Below are 15359 nucleotides of genomic sequence, written 5' to 3'. Positions count from 1 at the left end.
ATGTTGGATTGTTTATATTATTGGTTTATCTTTTATTGCTATACATTAATGTGCTCATCAGTTTTGCAACTGTTAAATGTCAAACTATTTAAAAATATGTATTTTAAATATTTTAGTTTACATACTGCTGATAGCTTGAGAATTTCTCAATGGGGACCAATTAAGTCATATCAATGAAATAATAAAATTGATTTATTGCATTTATTATTGCTAATCTGAAAGGTAATTCATAACTAAAGCTGTCAGATAAATGTATTAAAAAGTACAATATTTTCCTCCTGAGATATAACCTCATGTCATTAATGCACATAATAGTGTAAATAAAAACCAGTTTGGATTATAAGTTCACTATCCAACAAATAATTATGTAATTGTTCTTTTTTCTAGTAATGGTTTGCAACTCTTTCTGCTTCTCCTTACAGTTGTATTGAGTAATTTAATTGGCCAAAAATAAGAGAAAACAAACGATAAACAAAGTTAAAGATGAATTTGACTGACAGCATTATTTATTTTTATTGCTATTGCTTTAATATAGTCAATTCTTTTGGCCACAATAATTGTGTAGTAAAAATCTGATATCAACAGCCCTATATTGAGTATAGATACCACTAATCACATCATAGCAAGTCCAACATTTGATTCTGATGGTAAAAGATCATTGGTAGAATATTGGCATCAGCATCAAAAACAGGTAATAAACACAGAGCCGGTGCAGTTTTCTTTAATATTATTTATTCTTTATGTCTCCTGTCAGAAGGACACATGTTCATCCCTCTGAGTCTTAAAAAACAATCATACATGTTTGGCAGTGATCTACCACTTGTATAAGAAAGTCATGTATGGCATTTGAGAGCATCTCCTCAGTGTAACACCAGCTAGAGCCTGAATTAACATACATGAGGTACTCGTTGAACAATGATCAAAGTTGCATACATTCAACAAAGAAGAAACATTGTAAGTGCATATTATTGCAGCAGATGTAGAAAAAGAGTCAAAAGATCTCTGGCACTCAGCGACCAAGGTTGAGATTAACCAAAGTGATACTGCAGTAATTATATTTTTTCATTCCAGTGAGACAGGTCCACAGAACTGCAGTTTAAAAATGATGGACATGTAATTATTACAGTATCTGATTTGAGTTGATCTCAGCCTGAGCAGTCTGGGCCCTTGCTGGTATTACACATTAAGTGATGCAAACAATTTGGACATGTATCTGTGGGCTCATGGGAAGCAAGAAGTGCGACTTGATCTCAGTCCATCAGATCTTTCCCGGGTCTTCTTTGAGGGTAACCGTCCTGTTGAAGATGAGCTGCAGAGACAGAAAGATTAGTTACACTTCACACTCATTACGTGGGTGCCAACATGTGGATTACCAAATAAATCATCAATAAGCATTTTTTAATATCACCAGGATTTGTACAGCACTTTTAAAGTGCAATTCAAGAACTTTCAAGGTACCAAAACCAAAAATGTCCAGATTATCAAGATCTTTATCATCGCATTTAAATTGTCACTATTATTAATTGTTCACAGAACTAATTTATATACACATCAATGAATGCATGTGGACAATATATTTATTTAACCAGCTGTTTATATAAACTCTTATTGTATGTTTTGATCATGATTATTCAAAGTGTGTAAAATTTTCAGAGTAAGGGATCAACTGAGGACTTGTGGCGTGAGACATTTAGGATGATAGGATTGTTTTATTTTAAGTATTACATTTTTAGGTAACATGTGATTGTTTAGACCAGGGATGGGCAACTTACATGCTGGAGGGGGCCACAATTTTTCATGGACACTACCACAGGGGCACATATAGGACCGTGCACTTAACCAGATATGATGAAACTGCAATTTTACATATGTTTACAGTGCAGTAACTTAACATATTCCATGCTCAAATGCATGTATAACAGTATAAATAGGAATACAAAAGGTTTGATGCAAATAAAAAATAATCACTTACTGTGATTTTTTTTTCAGTGCAAGAACAGCAGACCAACATTAATTACAAGAAGTAATTTTGTGCATTTTTACACTGCACTTTTAAGATTTAATGCTCAAATGCATGTAGTTGTACTGAGGGCCACTTCAAATGAGGATGCGGGCTGTATGCGGCCCCCGGACCTCCAGTTGCCCATCCCTGCCCTAGGTTATTGACTGCCAATAGAGGGTGACTCCACTGTTTGCAATAAGAAGTCTAATTGTATGAAATTGACAGTATTTTCACAAAACCAAGATGGCGTCTGCCAATTTATGTCAAAGCTTGTCCACACGCCAATGTGTGACATCACTGTAATCAAATCCCTAATTTTTGGTTTAGAGGAAAGACAAAGTTCAAAGTTGCATCATCTTCCTTTACCTTTTCTGCGGTGCTGTCGGGGTCCAGGGAGAAGTAGCCAACTCTCTCAAACTGGAATTTGTCTAAACTCTTTGCTCCTTTCACTGAAGTATCCACCAAGGCACCGCTGATCACATGCAGGGAATTCTAAATGACAAAAGAGGAAAATGAAACAATCACTTTGCCCACTGAAACATCTCAGCTGAGCCGTCGCAGGACTGCAGAGGTACTCACAGGGTTGATGTCACTCAGGAAGCCATTGGGCACTTCAGATGGATCCTCTGGGTGTTTGTGCAGGAATCTACAAAGACAATGAGAAGACCTGGTTAAGTGCATTTTCTAACTGGAATACTGCATATGTGTGACAAACTACCGCATAGGACCCCATATCAATAAACCTGAACTACCCCTTAAGTAAAAGTACAGTTTCTGCATCAAAATATGTTTAAAGTACCCACAGTAAAAGTACTCAATATAAACGGCCCATGTTGGATTGTTTATATTATTGGTTTATCTTTTATTGCTATACATTAATGAGCTCATCACTTCTGCAACTGTTAAATGTCAAACTATTTAAAAAAATATATTTTAAATATTTTAGTTTACATACTGCTGATAGCTTGAGAATTTCTCCATGGGGACCAATTAAGTCATATCAATGAAATAATAAAATTGATTTATTGCATTTATTATTGCTAATCTGAAAGGTAATTCATAACTAAAGCTGTCAGATAAATGTATAAAAGGACCATATTTCAGGCACTTCAGGAATCTACAAAGACAATGAGAAGACCTGGTTAAGTGCATTTTCTAACTGGAATACTGCATGTGTGACAGTGAGCGTTTTTTGTGACTTACAGTCTTTCATAAAGGCGCACTTCACACACCAATGGCTGGCTGACCCAGTGGATGAAGGCCTTTGGTTTCTCTGCGGTCTCAGAATTGCAGCAGGTCACCTCGAGTTCAACCACTTTACCCTGAGCGTCCTGAGAAACAAAAGGGACGTCAGCAGAGGACGTGGACCAGGAAGTTAAGACATTAATGGAGGGAAGTGAACACTACTAAGAATGTATAATACTAAGCTCATACATTTTTTGACATCTGTGTCCAACAAGCAGCAAGGAAACTATCAAATATTAGTTGGACTGCATGAGACAAACTCCATCTAAAGCAACTACAAAAACAGTCTCAATTTAAAACTAATGCCTTTATCGGACCTAATAAAGCAGATGAGATAATCAGTAAGAAGACTGTCCTATGTTGTATGTTGGTCAGATAAAAGGAAGAAAGGAAATTTATCTTTGGAGAATTTTATTTTTCACATTATATGCTATGGTTATAGCATATATGGTTATTGCTGACGATGAAGCAAAATAAGCAAAAATAAATAGAAATTAAGTGACCAAAGAACAAAAAAAAAAAGAAAAGGGAAGGATAGTAATAGAGAACGAGCAAAAAGTCAACTTTAGTCAGTCATTTAACAGAGGGAGAGAATTGTGGGCCTTTGAAAGGATTTAAAACTGATCCTGAATTGGCCCTGTTTGCAATATATTACTTATTAAATACATTATGAAATGTGTTACAGTTCACACATTTAGAGGTTCACAGGCTGGTGGAAAACATAACTGTATCACAACCGGCTTGTAACGCAACATTTTCAGTTGGCCTTGCTCCCAGGCTAAATGTCGTTGTTGGCTCATTTTTATGAATGAAGTTTACATTCACTGCTCTGCCCATGTTATTTCCTGTCCCGCTTCACCAAGCAAATACATTTCAATCAGCAAATCTGGTCTGACCACCACTCAACATCACAAATCTTACCTTGATGACTCTCTGGACGGAGATGACATACCCAGCATGTCTGAGACCTACAGGCTGGTCTGGGGTCAGACGCTTGTAGCCCTTCTCCATAACCTGCAAAAAGGAGAGGAGTCCATCATCATCCTCTGTTCATGATCCAAAAATTGCACAAAGAGAGTGTGATACTACTGTGACAGTATTTGGGGGGCTTTTCTCTCTGACCTCTCTGAAGTCAGCCTGTTCAATGAAGACTGTGCGTGTCAGTGGGACGGTGTGGCTGCCCTTGGCCTCGTTGGCAGGAAAGTCTGGCACCCGAACATCTGACTGAGACAGAAAAGGACAGCAGGAATATTAAGCATAGGGTTGTCAAAAGTATCGATACTCAAAAAGTACTAAACTAAAACGTTGTATCCGGATACTCATTTTCAAAAGTATCGATACCCCCCCGTGCACAGCATACAACCTCAAAATATTGTTATAATGGTCATTGTTTATTGTATTTATTTATTTTTTGCACTACCTCAGACCTGAAGCTTGTTATCATAGTTGCAGTTTCTTTTTGCACAACTGTTATTATAAATATTGGTAACACTTTACAATAACCATCATTTATAAACGGTAAACAGATAGTTTATTAATGTTTAATCATCATTTATAAACTGTTTATAGACCATTTAGAATAGTAAATACATAATTTATTAATGTTTAACTAACTTAATCATGTATAAATGGCAAAAAGATGTATATTCATTTATAAACATGTCTATTAATGTAAGTTTATAGTTACTTTACCATTAACAAACAATTAAATTATAATTAATTGTTTATAAATGGTTTTAGTTGCACCCATTTTAATATTTTTAACTCCACATTAAGTATGTTAATGATTTTGAAATTATTCATATACCTTTAAGAAATTGGTTGAAAACATTTAACGATAAAATACGTAAAGCACTTTGTAAATGGTTAATCATTGGTTTATAAACCATCTATAAACATTATTTAGTTGGTTATTGTAAAGTGTTACCTAAATATTTTACCTGTGGTTCTGTTTATTTTTACATGTTGCATTTTTCTCGTTAATACAAATATTTCTGTCAAATTTTGGGGTCTTTGTTTTTATCTTTGTGGTATCAAAAATGGTATCGAGTATCGAATATTTTCCTGAGTATCGTGACAACCCTAATTAACCCTTTGATGCACAACATGGGTCTAAAGTGACCCGATATGTATGAGTTTTTATGTTCTATATCTTAGCAATACATTATTTTCATCATTCAGTATTCCAGGTTTTCCTCAATTAGTTTGTTTTTGATCATCATACATCCTAATTTTATGTTTTCCTATATTATTTTTTTTAAATAAAATCCCTTTTTGTGTCACTACTCTTCTAATGCACAACATGGGTCAAAAATGACCCATATCCATTTTTTAGCGAAGTAGCTTGCTAAGCTAACTACTTAGCTAACTTCTTGGCTAAGTATTTAGCTAAGTAGCGTGCTAAGCTAACTACTTAGCCAAGAAGTTAGCAAAGTAGTTAGCTTAGCAAGCTACTTAGCCAAGAAGTTAGTTAAGTAGTTAGCTTAGCAAGCTACTTAACCAAGTAGTTAGCCAAGAAGTTAGCTTAGCAAGCTACTTAACCAAGTAGTTAGCTATGTAATAATACAAAAACTTTTTTTCTTCATAAAGTATGAGAGGCAAAATGGAAATAATGATCTGTTGTTTTATAACTTTTATAAGATATTTAAAGAATGCTTGGAATATTCAATCATAAAATAAGATAGAGCACAGAAACACACAGCAAGCATTAAATAACATAGAAAATAAATGCAGGTCATTTTTGACCCATGTTGTGCATTAGAAAGGGGGTCAATATGTTGTGCATCAAAGGGTTAAGCACCCATGATTTTAAATATCATGCAAAAATAGAGTAATCAAGCAGCAATTTATTGTGTAACGTCTGCATTTGTGCACTTGCACAAACCTTTGAGTTGTCAGGGAGGTTAGTTATGGTGACTTTGAGTGGCTCCAGCACGGCCATGGCTCTGGGCGCCGTGTCGTTCAGCACGTCCCTCACACACGACTCCAGGAGGTGGGGCTCTGTCGTGGTCTGAGAAACTGTGACTCCAACCTGCAGACGGATGAAACGTGTTATTACAGCAGCCTCCTCATGCATCTAATTACTAGTTCCTCCATCCGCTCCATTCATCCTTCCGTCCTCTGCATACCCGTGCACAGAAGTTGTTAATTGCCTCTGGTGGGAAGCCTCGTCTTCTCAGCGCAGTCAGAGTGAAGAGTCGGGGATCGTCCCAGTCTCTGTAATTAGAAAACACATCTTCTTCAGTTAGCGAACCAATTCTGTAGCCTGAAGACTGCTGTTGTGGTTAAAATGCATACACAATCACAATGATACATAATGGTATGATGTTTGACTATCTGCTGCAAAACATTTTTGTTACTACAAGAAGCCACATTTTAAAAACAACTAGATCCTTCTGTTCCCCTTTTCCAAGAACTCAAGATAATGACAATTTTTCAGATCAATATATACCAAATATACATTTTTATCTTTAGGAATGGAATTTGGAATATATATATACTTAAAGCTTTCAGTGAATATTTCCATGTCAACTCACAATTACATAAGTACAACACTAGACAATTAACAAGATTACACCCGCCTCACTATCGTACTACCCTTGGGCAATTTTCCTTAAAATATAGAGAAACAATACTCTGGATTGATCAGTTTAATAGTTCAATGCAGTTTTCCTCTCTGAATACATACAAGAGCAGTTTAGTGTCTGCTCTGATTGCTCAGGTCACTAAGTAGTACACACATTCAGACACACAGACACACACACACGTTTTTATTTTACGTTTAATATTATTATAATTTTGCATAATTTTTATGTCATTATTTTTTCTATTTCATAGTTATCATTTTAATATAGTTAGAGGCCTGTATAAGCCCTTTTGGGTTTCTTGCCGCTACCTTGCACCTTCCTTTTGTTGTTATCTCTTTATCCTTGTCTTTTGTCTTATTATTTGTGCTAAATAAAAAAACTTCAAACTTCAAACTTATAGCTTATATAAAATATGGGCTAAAAAAAACTGCTCTCAGCAACCAACTCTATAATATTAATAATATTCAAAACAGGACAAAAAAATACTGGTCTCGATCCCAAACATCCCCTCATGCTCTATAATAAACTTTTACATGAAATATGTATTTACAGCTCATTAATCACACTGATTACAAGACAGATTGTGCTGAAAACAAAAGGAAAATGGTTATTTTACCTGACAACGCCCGTCTCTACCAGCTTGATGATTTTCCTCTTTGACACAACAGTGTAGGTGAGGTTCAAGCGGCCATACTCCCACTGCACAGGGCAGTACACATCCAGAGCGTTACACAGCCAGTAATAGGATGAACGCCTGCCACAAACACATATGCATTCAGAAAATGTTCAATCTAAGACAAAGCCATTATAATTTCAGAGGGGTGTGTATATTTATAAAGTTAAAAACCAGAACCAACACCAAATTACGATGCTCTACGGTAACAGCTGTTAATTTATGGAACAAATTGTAGAATGACTTAAAAACATGCAATACCATTAACTTATTTTAAAAAGTACTTAAAAACAGGATGATTAATTTATATAAGTTAGAGTAATGAGTGGTGACACGTTCTATGCTGCTGCTATTTTGGTTTTGTTTTGTCCTGTTCTGTATGTTTGATTGACTTTTTTTTTTCTTTTTATTATTATTATTTATTTTTTCTTCTTTTTTTAAGGAAAAAAGGAGGAAGAAGGGAAAGGAAAGAGGAGGTGGAGGGGAAGAAGGAAAAAAGAAAAATCAAGCAGCTTCTTTCTTTTCTCTCTTTTGTGACTGCTTATTTCTTTTATTAATAAATAACAGATACATTTTTAATTTTTAAATTAACTTGAACATTGTAACAGGGTAGGCGTAATAAGCTATGCTTCAGCCTACGCCTTTTCGGTCCAAATATCTATTATCAATTTTCTTTCTCTGTTTACTGATTGTTTACTTTGGTCAATGTTTTTTTTTTTTTGGTTTGTTACTTCTCTTTTAATGACATGTTTTGACCGAAATAAACGGAAAACGAAAGAAAAAGGGAAGACAGTAAACACAACAATGCATTTGTGTGTTGGGCTACAACTGATCACCAGGAGAGTTAACTGGAGCGTACCTGGCCTGAAACTCTTTGGTACAGAGTGAGTGTGTGATATTTTCAATAGAGTCACACAGACAGTGGGTGTAGTCATAGGTGGGGTAGATGCACCTGCAGAGAAAGACAAGACACAACTGTAAATAAAACACAGCTTGTGAAAAAGAAACTACCTGGGTGGAAAAGCAACAACAGTTCAGGTTTTCACACCATTCGTCTCCCGTCCGATGATGCGCCGTGTATTTGATCCGGTACGCCACCGGGTCCATCTTCCCGTCTTCCATGACCATCTTCATCCTCAGCGTGGCCTCTCCCTCAGCAAACAGCCCCTTCTTCATCCTCTCAAACAACACCAGCGACTCCTCAGCCGGTCGGTCTCTCCAGGGTGATGGAGGAGCGTTGTGGCCCTTCAGCTCCTCCCCTTTCTGGTGGCACACGTACGCGTGACCCCTGGAACACAGAGAAACAGGTTCATACAGCTCTTCCAAAGTCATCTTCAAGTACTTTTCTTACTTTTCTCTTTGTTTTTTTTTTTCTTTCGTTCACATACAAAAATAAAGAAGGTACATGTTAATTTATGCTTGAAATCAACACGAAAGAACAGAATGATAGTAGAAAAATAAAAGCTATAAAAAAATGTTGGTAACACTTTCTATGAAGACTACATCTATAGTGCATTATGAGCGCATTCATAGTGAATTATAACGCTCATTATAATCAATCATAATGCATTATGACTGCATTCATAAACACATATAAAGCTTCATGATGCACTATATCAACAGTTATAAATATAGCTTATAATGACTTATAAATCCAAGTGTCTTATGAGTGCTCTTGACTGGTTATAAACTACAGGCTGACTGATGAGGCTTATAATACATTACAACTACTCATACCCCTCTATACACACACCTCAACAATCAGTTGTTATAAGGACTCATAGGATGCCATAAGTATAAATAAATGATCAATGTATGCTTTAAGTAAAGTGAGGTTATATTTAGTATAATAGTCCATAAATGGCTGCCATATTGTGTAAAAGGTATTTATCTTACCTCTCAGGGTGAATTTTATTTTTTCTAACTGTAAATGTTTCATTATATCATTCATTAAAGCTTGATAGACTGGAGGATTTTTTAAATATATATATTCAAGTACTTTTCAAGCATTTTCATGGTGCACTTTTAAGCTTTTCCAGCATCTTACAGCTGTGGTAAATTACATATTTATATACAGTACATACAGATTATTTCACTTTTTTCTATCACATTAAATTACATGTTATTGAGCTATAACAACATGCAGAAGGGTGGCTAATTAAAACATAAAGTATTGATTCAAAAATGTTGTACCTATTTAAAAATCAGACTTGACTCCCTTTATATGTACATATCTACACTTCAACAATTTCCATCATAACCATCTAACAGTTTGTGCACATTTACAAACATGTACACATAGTTCCTGCACTCACCTGCGAATGAGATCCACAGCGAGGTCGTAGAGCTGCTGAAAGTTGTCGGATGCGTGCGTGACATCATAAGGTTCGTAGCCTGTGTAATACAGTAATATTGATAAGAAATCATCTTCATGAATGTAAAGTGTCCCTTAAGCTTTTATCACATCACAAAGGTGTAAATCGGTCAAACTCACCGAGCCACTCCACCATGTCCTTGATAGCAGTGAAGTATTTTTCCTCCTCTTTCTCTGGGTTTGTGTCATCATACCTCAAGAAGCAAATTCCATTGTTTGCCTGCAGGAACAGACAAGGTGTAAAGAAAACTGCTGCACCAGAGAGGATTAAACAGCTCATGTGGTGGTGACCAAGAACAGAAAAACACGTACCTTAGCATAGCCGAAATTGAAGTTGATAGCTTTGGCGTGTCCAATGTGAAGGATGCCGTTGGGCTCTGGAGGAAAACGAGTACGTATCTAAGGACAAAAGGAGAAATATCAACAATCATAATACAAGGTTCATACACTTTTTGAGTGGTCAAATTCAAGCACTTTTCAAGGACTTTCAAAGTCCATTTTCAAGCTGTTCCAATACCTTACAACGGTAATAAGTTGCATGTTTTAGATGAGTACTTGCATGCTAAAAGGGGTAATTTCACTCATCAACCATACCAACAGCGATGGTTTTACGCTTTTAACAACCAAAAGTACAGTTTGCTAATCTCAAAATTCAATTTATTATTTTTTTCGTTGAACATGTGATTATCTACAGTCAGATTGCAAGAGAAATACAGTAAGAATTAAAAGCATTTTCAAGCACTTTATCCAATATCCAAGCACTTTTCAAACCTTGAAAATACAACATTTAAATTCATACATTTTCAAAGATTTCAAGCACCCGTACGAACCCTGATAATAATTTTCAAGTTAAGATATTTCTTCTCCAAAAGTAACGCATTAAATGTGTACCTGTCCACCAGTGAGCTCCAGGTGCTTTTTAAGCAAGTCCATTGTCTTTGGTGTGACCACGTAGCCCTCAGTTTTATAGTTTTCTCCTGTATGATTGAAGTTAAGGATGAAAGATTAACATTAACTAACGTTAAACTGCTCTGAGTGAAGTGTACATCTAATGGTTCAGTTGGTTCCTTCTTACCTGTTTTATGGAACTTCACCGCCTCTCCTCTGAGCTGCTCCATCAGTGACTTTCCCTCACCACTCATCGCATCACCTAAACATCCAACAAGCACATTTAAAAACCCACAAACGACTGATCTGTCACTTCAATTTGCCATATATTTTGTCTGTCACTTACCATTCACTGCCACCTCTGCTTTCTTCACCTTAACGTCGTTATCTGCCACTTTAGCCTTCTGGGGCTGAAAAACAATTCAATATTAACTACAGACAAAATCAAATGCTCAAATCAGGGATTAAAAATTAGACAAAAAATAAGTTATTGGCTTTCTTGCAGAGAGTTAAATGAGAGCATCATATTTGTATAGAAAACATGAAGCCAGTCAGCTAAGCTTAACATTCAGACTAGAAACAAGGGGAAAGAGAGCTGGCCTGGCTCTACCCAGAGAGAACAAAATCTGCCTACAACCATCTATAAAGCTTAAATTCAGGGAATATCTCAAGGTCTGCCATCTATCTTTGTGAACAAAATAAAGAAAAAGTGTTGATACACAGCCCTGGTTCTGTAAATTGGAAACTAACAAAAGGACTTGGACATAACCACGCAGCTCATCCACAGCAGTAGTTCTCAACCTTTTTGAGTCGCGACCCCCAACTTAACATGTATGTTGTCCGCGACCCCCACTCACTGAACAGAATCTCACACGCACAGTTCAGATCACCCAAAAAAGAAACAAAATGACCAAAAAAAAGACACAAATTGACCACAAAATTATCAAAAAAAGACACAAAATGACCCAAAAAGACACCAAATGATAAAAAAAAGACACAAAATGACCAATAAAAGACACAAAATGACCCAAAAAAGAAACAAAATGACCAAAAAGACAAAAAATTACTGAAAAAAACACACAAAAAGACCAAAAAAAGGAAACAAAATGACAAAAAAAAGACACAAAATTACCAAATAACACACAAAATGACAAAAAAAAACACACAAAATTACCAAAAAAAGACATTAGGTGACCAAAAAGACTAACACATTAACACATGAACACTTTAACACAGTGGAGACAGAGCTGACTTCCAAAATGATTTGGAGACCCCCAAAAATCATCTCGCGACCCCAATTGGGGCCCCGACCCCAAGGTTGACAACAGCTGGTCTACGGGACACATGACATATGAAGAGAAAGGCTGTGGAAGCGGTAGGGGCATTTAATCTGACAAATCTAACCCTAAAAAATGACAGGATATGAGTGGGTGGGGCCTGGTGGGGCGCAGGAAGAAAAACAAATGACCACATTTACCATAAAGTCAAACTATTCCTGTGAATAATAGTGATGTGTGTTACCTTAGGTTTCTTCTCCAGGTCAGCCTCTGTCTTGGGTCCTAAGAGATGCAGGACCTTTAAATCCAAACCCAGAGTTAGTTATACAATGCTGTGGTATAATTTAACAACCTCAGGTGCAAATATACAATCACAATGACTGACACACTACTTCTATATTCTCTTAAAACACACCTGCATGTCCACCTCATTCTTGATGACCTTTCCATCAGCCCATTTTAGGGCAGAACGTGCCTCTCCTGCAACAGACACAACAGCTCTGTGAGGCATTCTGTCTGTCTGTAAAGCTTCAGTGGTTTCAAACATATTTGACTAAGTGTTGCATCATACCCATTAGCAGTCCCATGTTGAAGCGGTACCTCTCCTTTAACAGCTGGTCCTTGTGCTTCTTGATCACCGTCTCCACCTACACAACATTCCATGGTCACTGACCACACCACACCCAGTGACGCTCGTAAAGATTTTTACAACATTTGTGCACTTACTGCATCTTCAATTTGCTCCGGGGTGATGGCCACACCCACTCCACATGCTTCTTCAAACTCCTTCTGATTGATGGGATCCTGAGGGTGACTCTTCACAAATTCCAGTGCAGCTGCAAAATAAAACAAAGGTAGAAAAATTAATGGAGCAGGATTGCAGAAAATGATTTTTCTTATGTGATTTGGGAAGTCCATATCATCAAGGCTGGCACTCATTAATTCTGTTTTCTAATATGCTGTCAATTTACATTTGTGTGGTGTCTGGACATTTTTCACTGGATATTTTATAATCATCAAATAAAACAGGAAAACCAACTTCGAGTCCCTCCATTTAAGGGTGGTTGACGTGAACTCAAATTCAAAGTGAAAAAAAGAATAATTCAAAAATATATGTCAAATGACATACAATTATATTGCCTTATATGTGAATAATTCAAAACTGAATGTGTCCATTTCTAATTCTTCATATATTTAGCATATTATTAACTTTTTGGTGTGGTAGTCCTAAAATGTGTCCACCGGTGCAACAAAATAAAGAATGTCATTATTTAATTCAGAGAATGTTGGACAGATAAGATAGATAAGCCAAGGCATATTAGTTATGAATATTTTTTATCAATTTACATTATTTTCAATGATCAATCAATGTAAATTGATAAAAATATTCAGATCAATGCTTAAACTGCATTGTACCAAAGGACTACCTTAAGACGACCAGTTCCAACACTGCACGGAAATAGTAATATTATGAAAATATTTGAGACAGAAGTGATCTTGTGTGCAGTCCACCTGCTCCAGAGATGTCTTCTGTCCTTCCTGATTCTGCAAGGACCCCTCTCAGTAATGGGGTGGTCACATTAATGCCTGTTTTATATCGACATAATGGCGTTGCTCCAGGAGGACACCAGTTTAGCGGACAAAATGTAATGTGTCATAATAACTCTACATAGGGACCTTAACACTTATATCCTCTAGATTCATTAAGTAAACACTCGTATGACATGCATTCAAGTATTTTAATGTATTTAGATTCATTTTTCATTAAATTACAGTTGTTTTAAGATAAGTAATGCTACCTTGGACAGTTGCTCCGGTGGACAAATGTCATGTTCAAAACAGAATATTTGCATAGTTGAAGAACGATACTCATTGTTTGCAGATGGATTAGATGTAGAAGAATGAACTGCATATTAAAACATTAATTTTAATGAAATATTATCAAATTTTAGTAATATTTGTCACTGGGAACACAAAAATTGAGCGTCACGTCAACCACCCTTAAACACAACAGCCTGAGGTATTTATTTATACATCAGTCTACCCTTTCGCTAAACCAAGTTCAGAGTGCTGCGAACCTAGATATCAATCCAGAGGACATTAAATAATATGCTAAATTGTCATGACAGATTGTATGTTTTTTTGTATGTCTATGAAAAGTGTCATATGTGTAATTGTATGTTTAAGTCTTGTGTAATTTTGTTTGAACTGAAATACCAAAGGATGAAAAATGCGCTTCAGCGTAAATTTACAACTAAGTTGTATCGTAACATATCCCAGATGCTGACACACAGATTTAAATCTGTTTCATGTTTATGTAAATGACTTAAAGCTGGCAGAATTTATGTATTCAGGCGAGTATGCAGGACACTTCTGTGTGAGCAGTAGTGGTTGAATAAATCAATGTAATTCACTTTTACAAATGGTTTGTTTGTGGTGGGATCAGTCTAAAAAGAGGAGCCATTGGTGAAGAAAAATGTTAAAATGTACATTTTGTTAATGACCAGTCATGTTGCAACATGTCACAGAAATTACCTGCCAGCTGTAGCTCTGTGCAGATTTTGCTCTGAACTATGTTGTCTGACAGGAAAGCCAGGCGTTTGGTGTCTTTAAGGCGAGATGCCATACTGTACAGCAAAGTACCCATGGCTTTGTCCACTCCTGATGCCCCACGGACACGCTGGGCCTGTTGAAGTCAATCATAAAACACAATCATAAATCCTTTTTTCTTCACAATTTAAAGCTAATGGACTGTTAGAAAGTGAAAATAAAAGTATAGTGACCCTGAAAAAACTACTCAAAAGTTATGGGATATAGTTAGTCATTTATTTCTCTTAAGTTACATAATTTACACACACAGTGTTATTACCATGCCAATAGCCATCCTTTGTTACATCCTTTTTGAGTGAAATGATATGATGATATGTTACACTTTTGGTGAAGTTTTTGTGTTTCCTGCAAAACTTGAAAAAATTAGTTAGGCGATTATTTTATCAGGGTGACGATATAAAGAGAAGAAGAGATGAGTGTGGACACAACAAGTTAGCTATAAAAAGAAAAGAAAGTAAATGTCAGTCACATTTCACAGCTGTCCCCGCAGGAAGTTGGGTTTCTCTGTCTACATTGAGTCATACCTGAATAATCGCGTCTTTCAGGGCAGAACTCAGCGCTTCATTTTTCAGCGTTTCTTTCGCTTTCTGCTCACTGAGCCCAATGGAAGTGAAAAGTGCCAGCGTATCGGCCATTTTTCCACCGTAGTCACCGGCTAGATCCGAGCCTCCAGACACGCTACAACCGCCGCACACGACTTGTC

The 15359-nt window shown here is 36.3% G+C and overlaps 1 protein-coding gene across 1 annotated transcript; it reads right to left on the bottom strand.

The window, feature by feature from the left end:
* Positions 1-716: 716 nt before the first annotated feature.
* qars1 (glutaminyl-tRNA synthetase 1) lies at positions 717-15358 on the bottom strand. The gene is made up of 23 exons (XM_059334106.1): positions 15181-15358; positions 14582-14732; positions 12773-12882; positions 12618-12693; positions 12462-12526; positions 12291-12344; positions 11116-11179; positions 10957-11031; positions 10773-10858; positions 10194-10280; positions 10002-10101; positions 9823-9901; positions 8556-8795; positions 8367-8459; positions 7451-7588; positions 6376-6463; positions 6132-6278; positions 4370-4471; positions 4169-4261; positions 3206-3333; positions 2582-2648; positions 2369-2494; positions 717-1309 (listed from the first exon to the last, which is right to left on the bottom strand). The coding sequence occupies exons 1-23, from the start codon at positions 15289-15291 to the stop codon at positions 1259-1261; spliced, it is 2331 nt and encodes a 776-aa protein (XP_059190089.1). The 5' UTR covers positions 15292-15358; the 3' UTR covers positions 717-1258.
* Position 15359: the final 1 nt, after the last annotated feature.

Source organism: Centropristis striata, chromosome 5 (assembly GCF_030273125.1).
Source record: "Centropristis striata isolate RG_2023a ecotype Rhode Island chromosome 5, C.striata_1.0, whole genome shotgun sequence".
Lineage (NCBI taxonomy): Eukaryota > Metazoa > Chordata > Actinopteri > Perciformes > Serranidae > Centropristis > Centropristis striata.
Note: the sequence above shows the minus strand (reverse complement) of the source record. Positions and strands in the feature narration are given on the sequence as shown.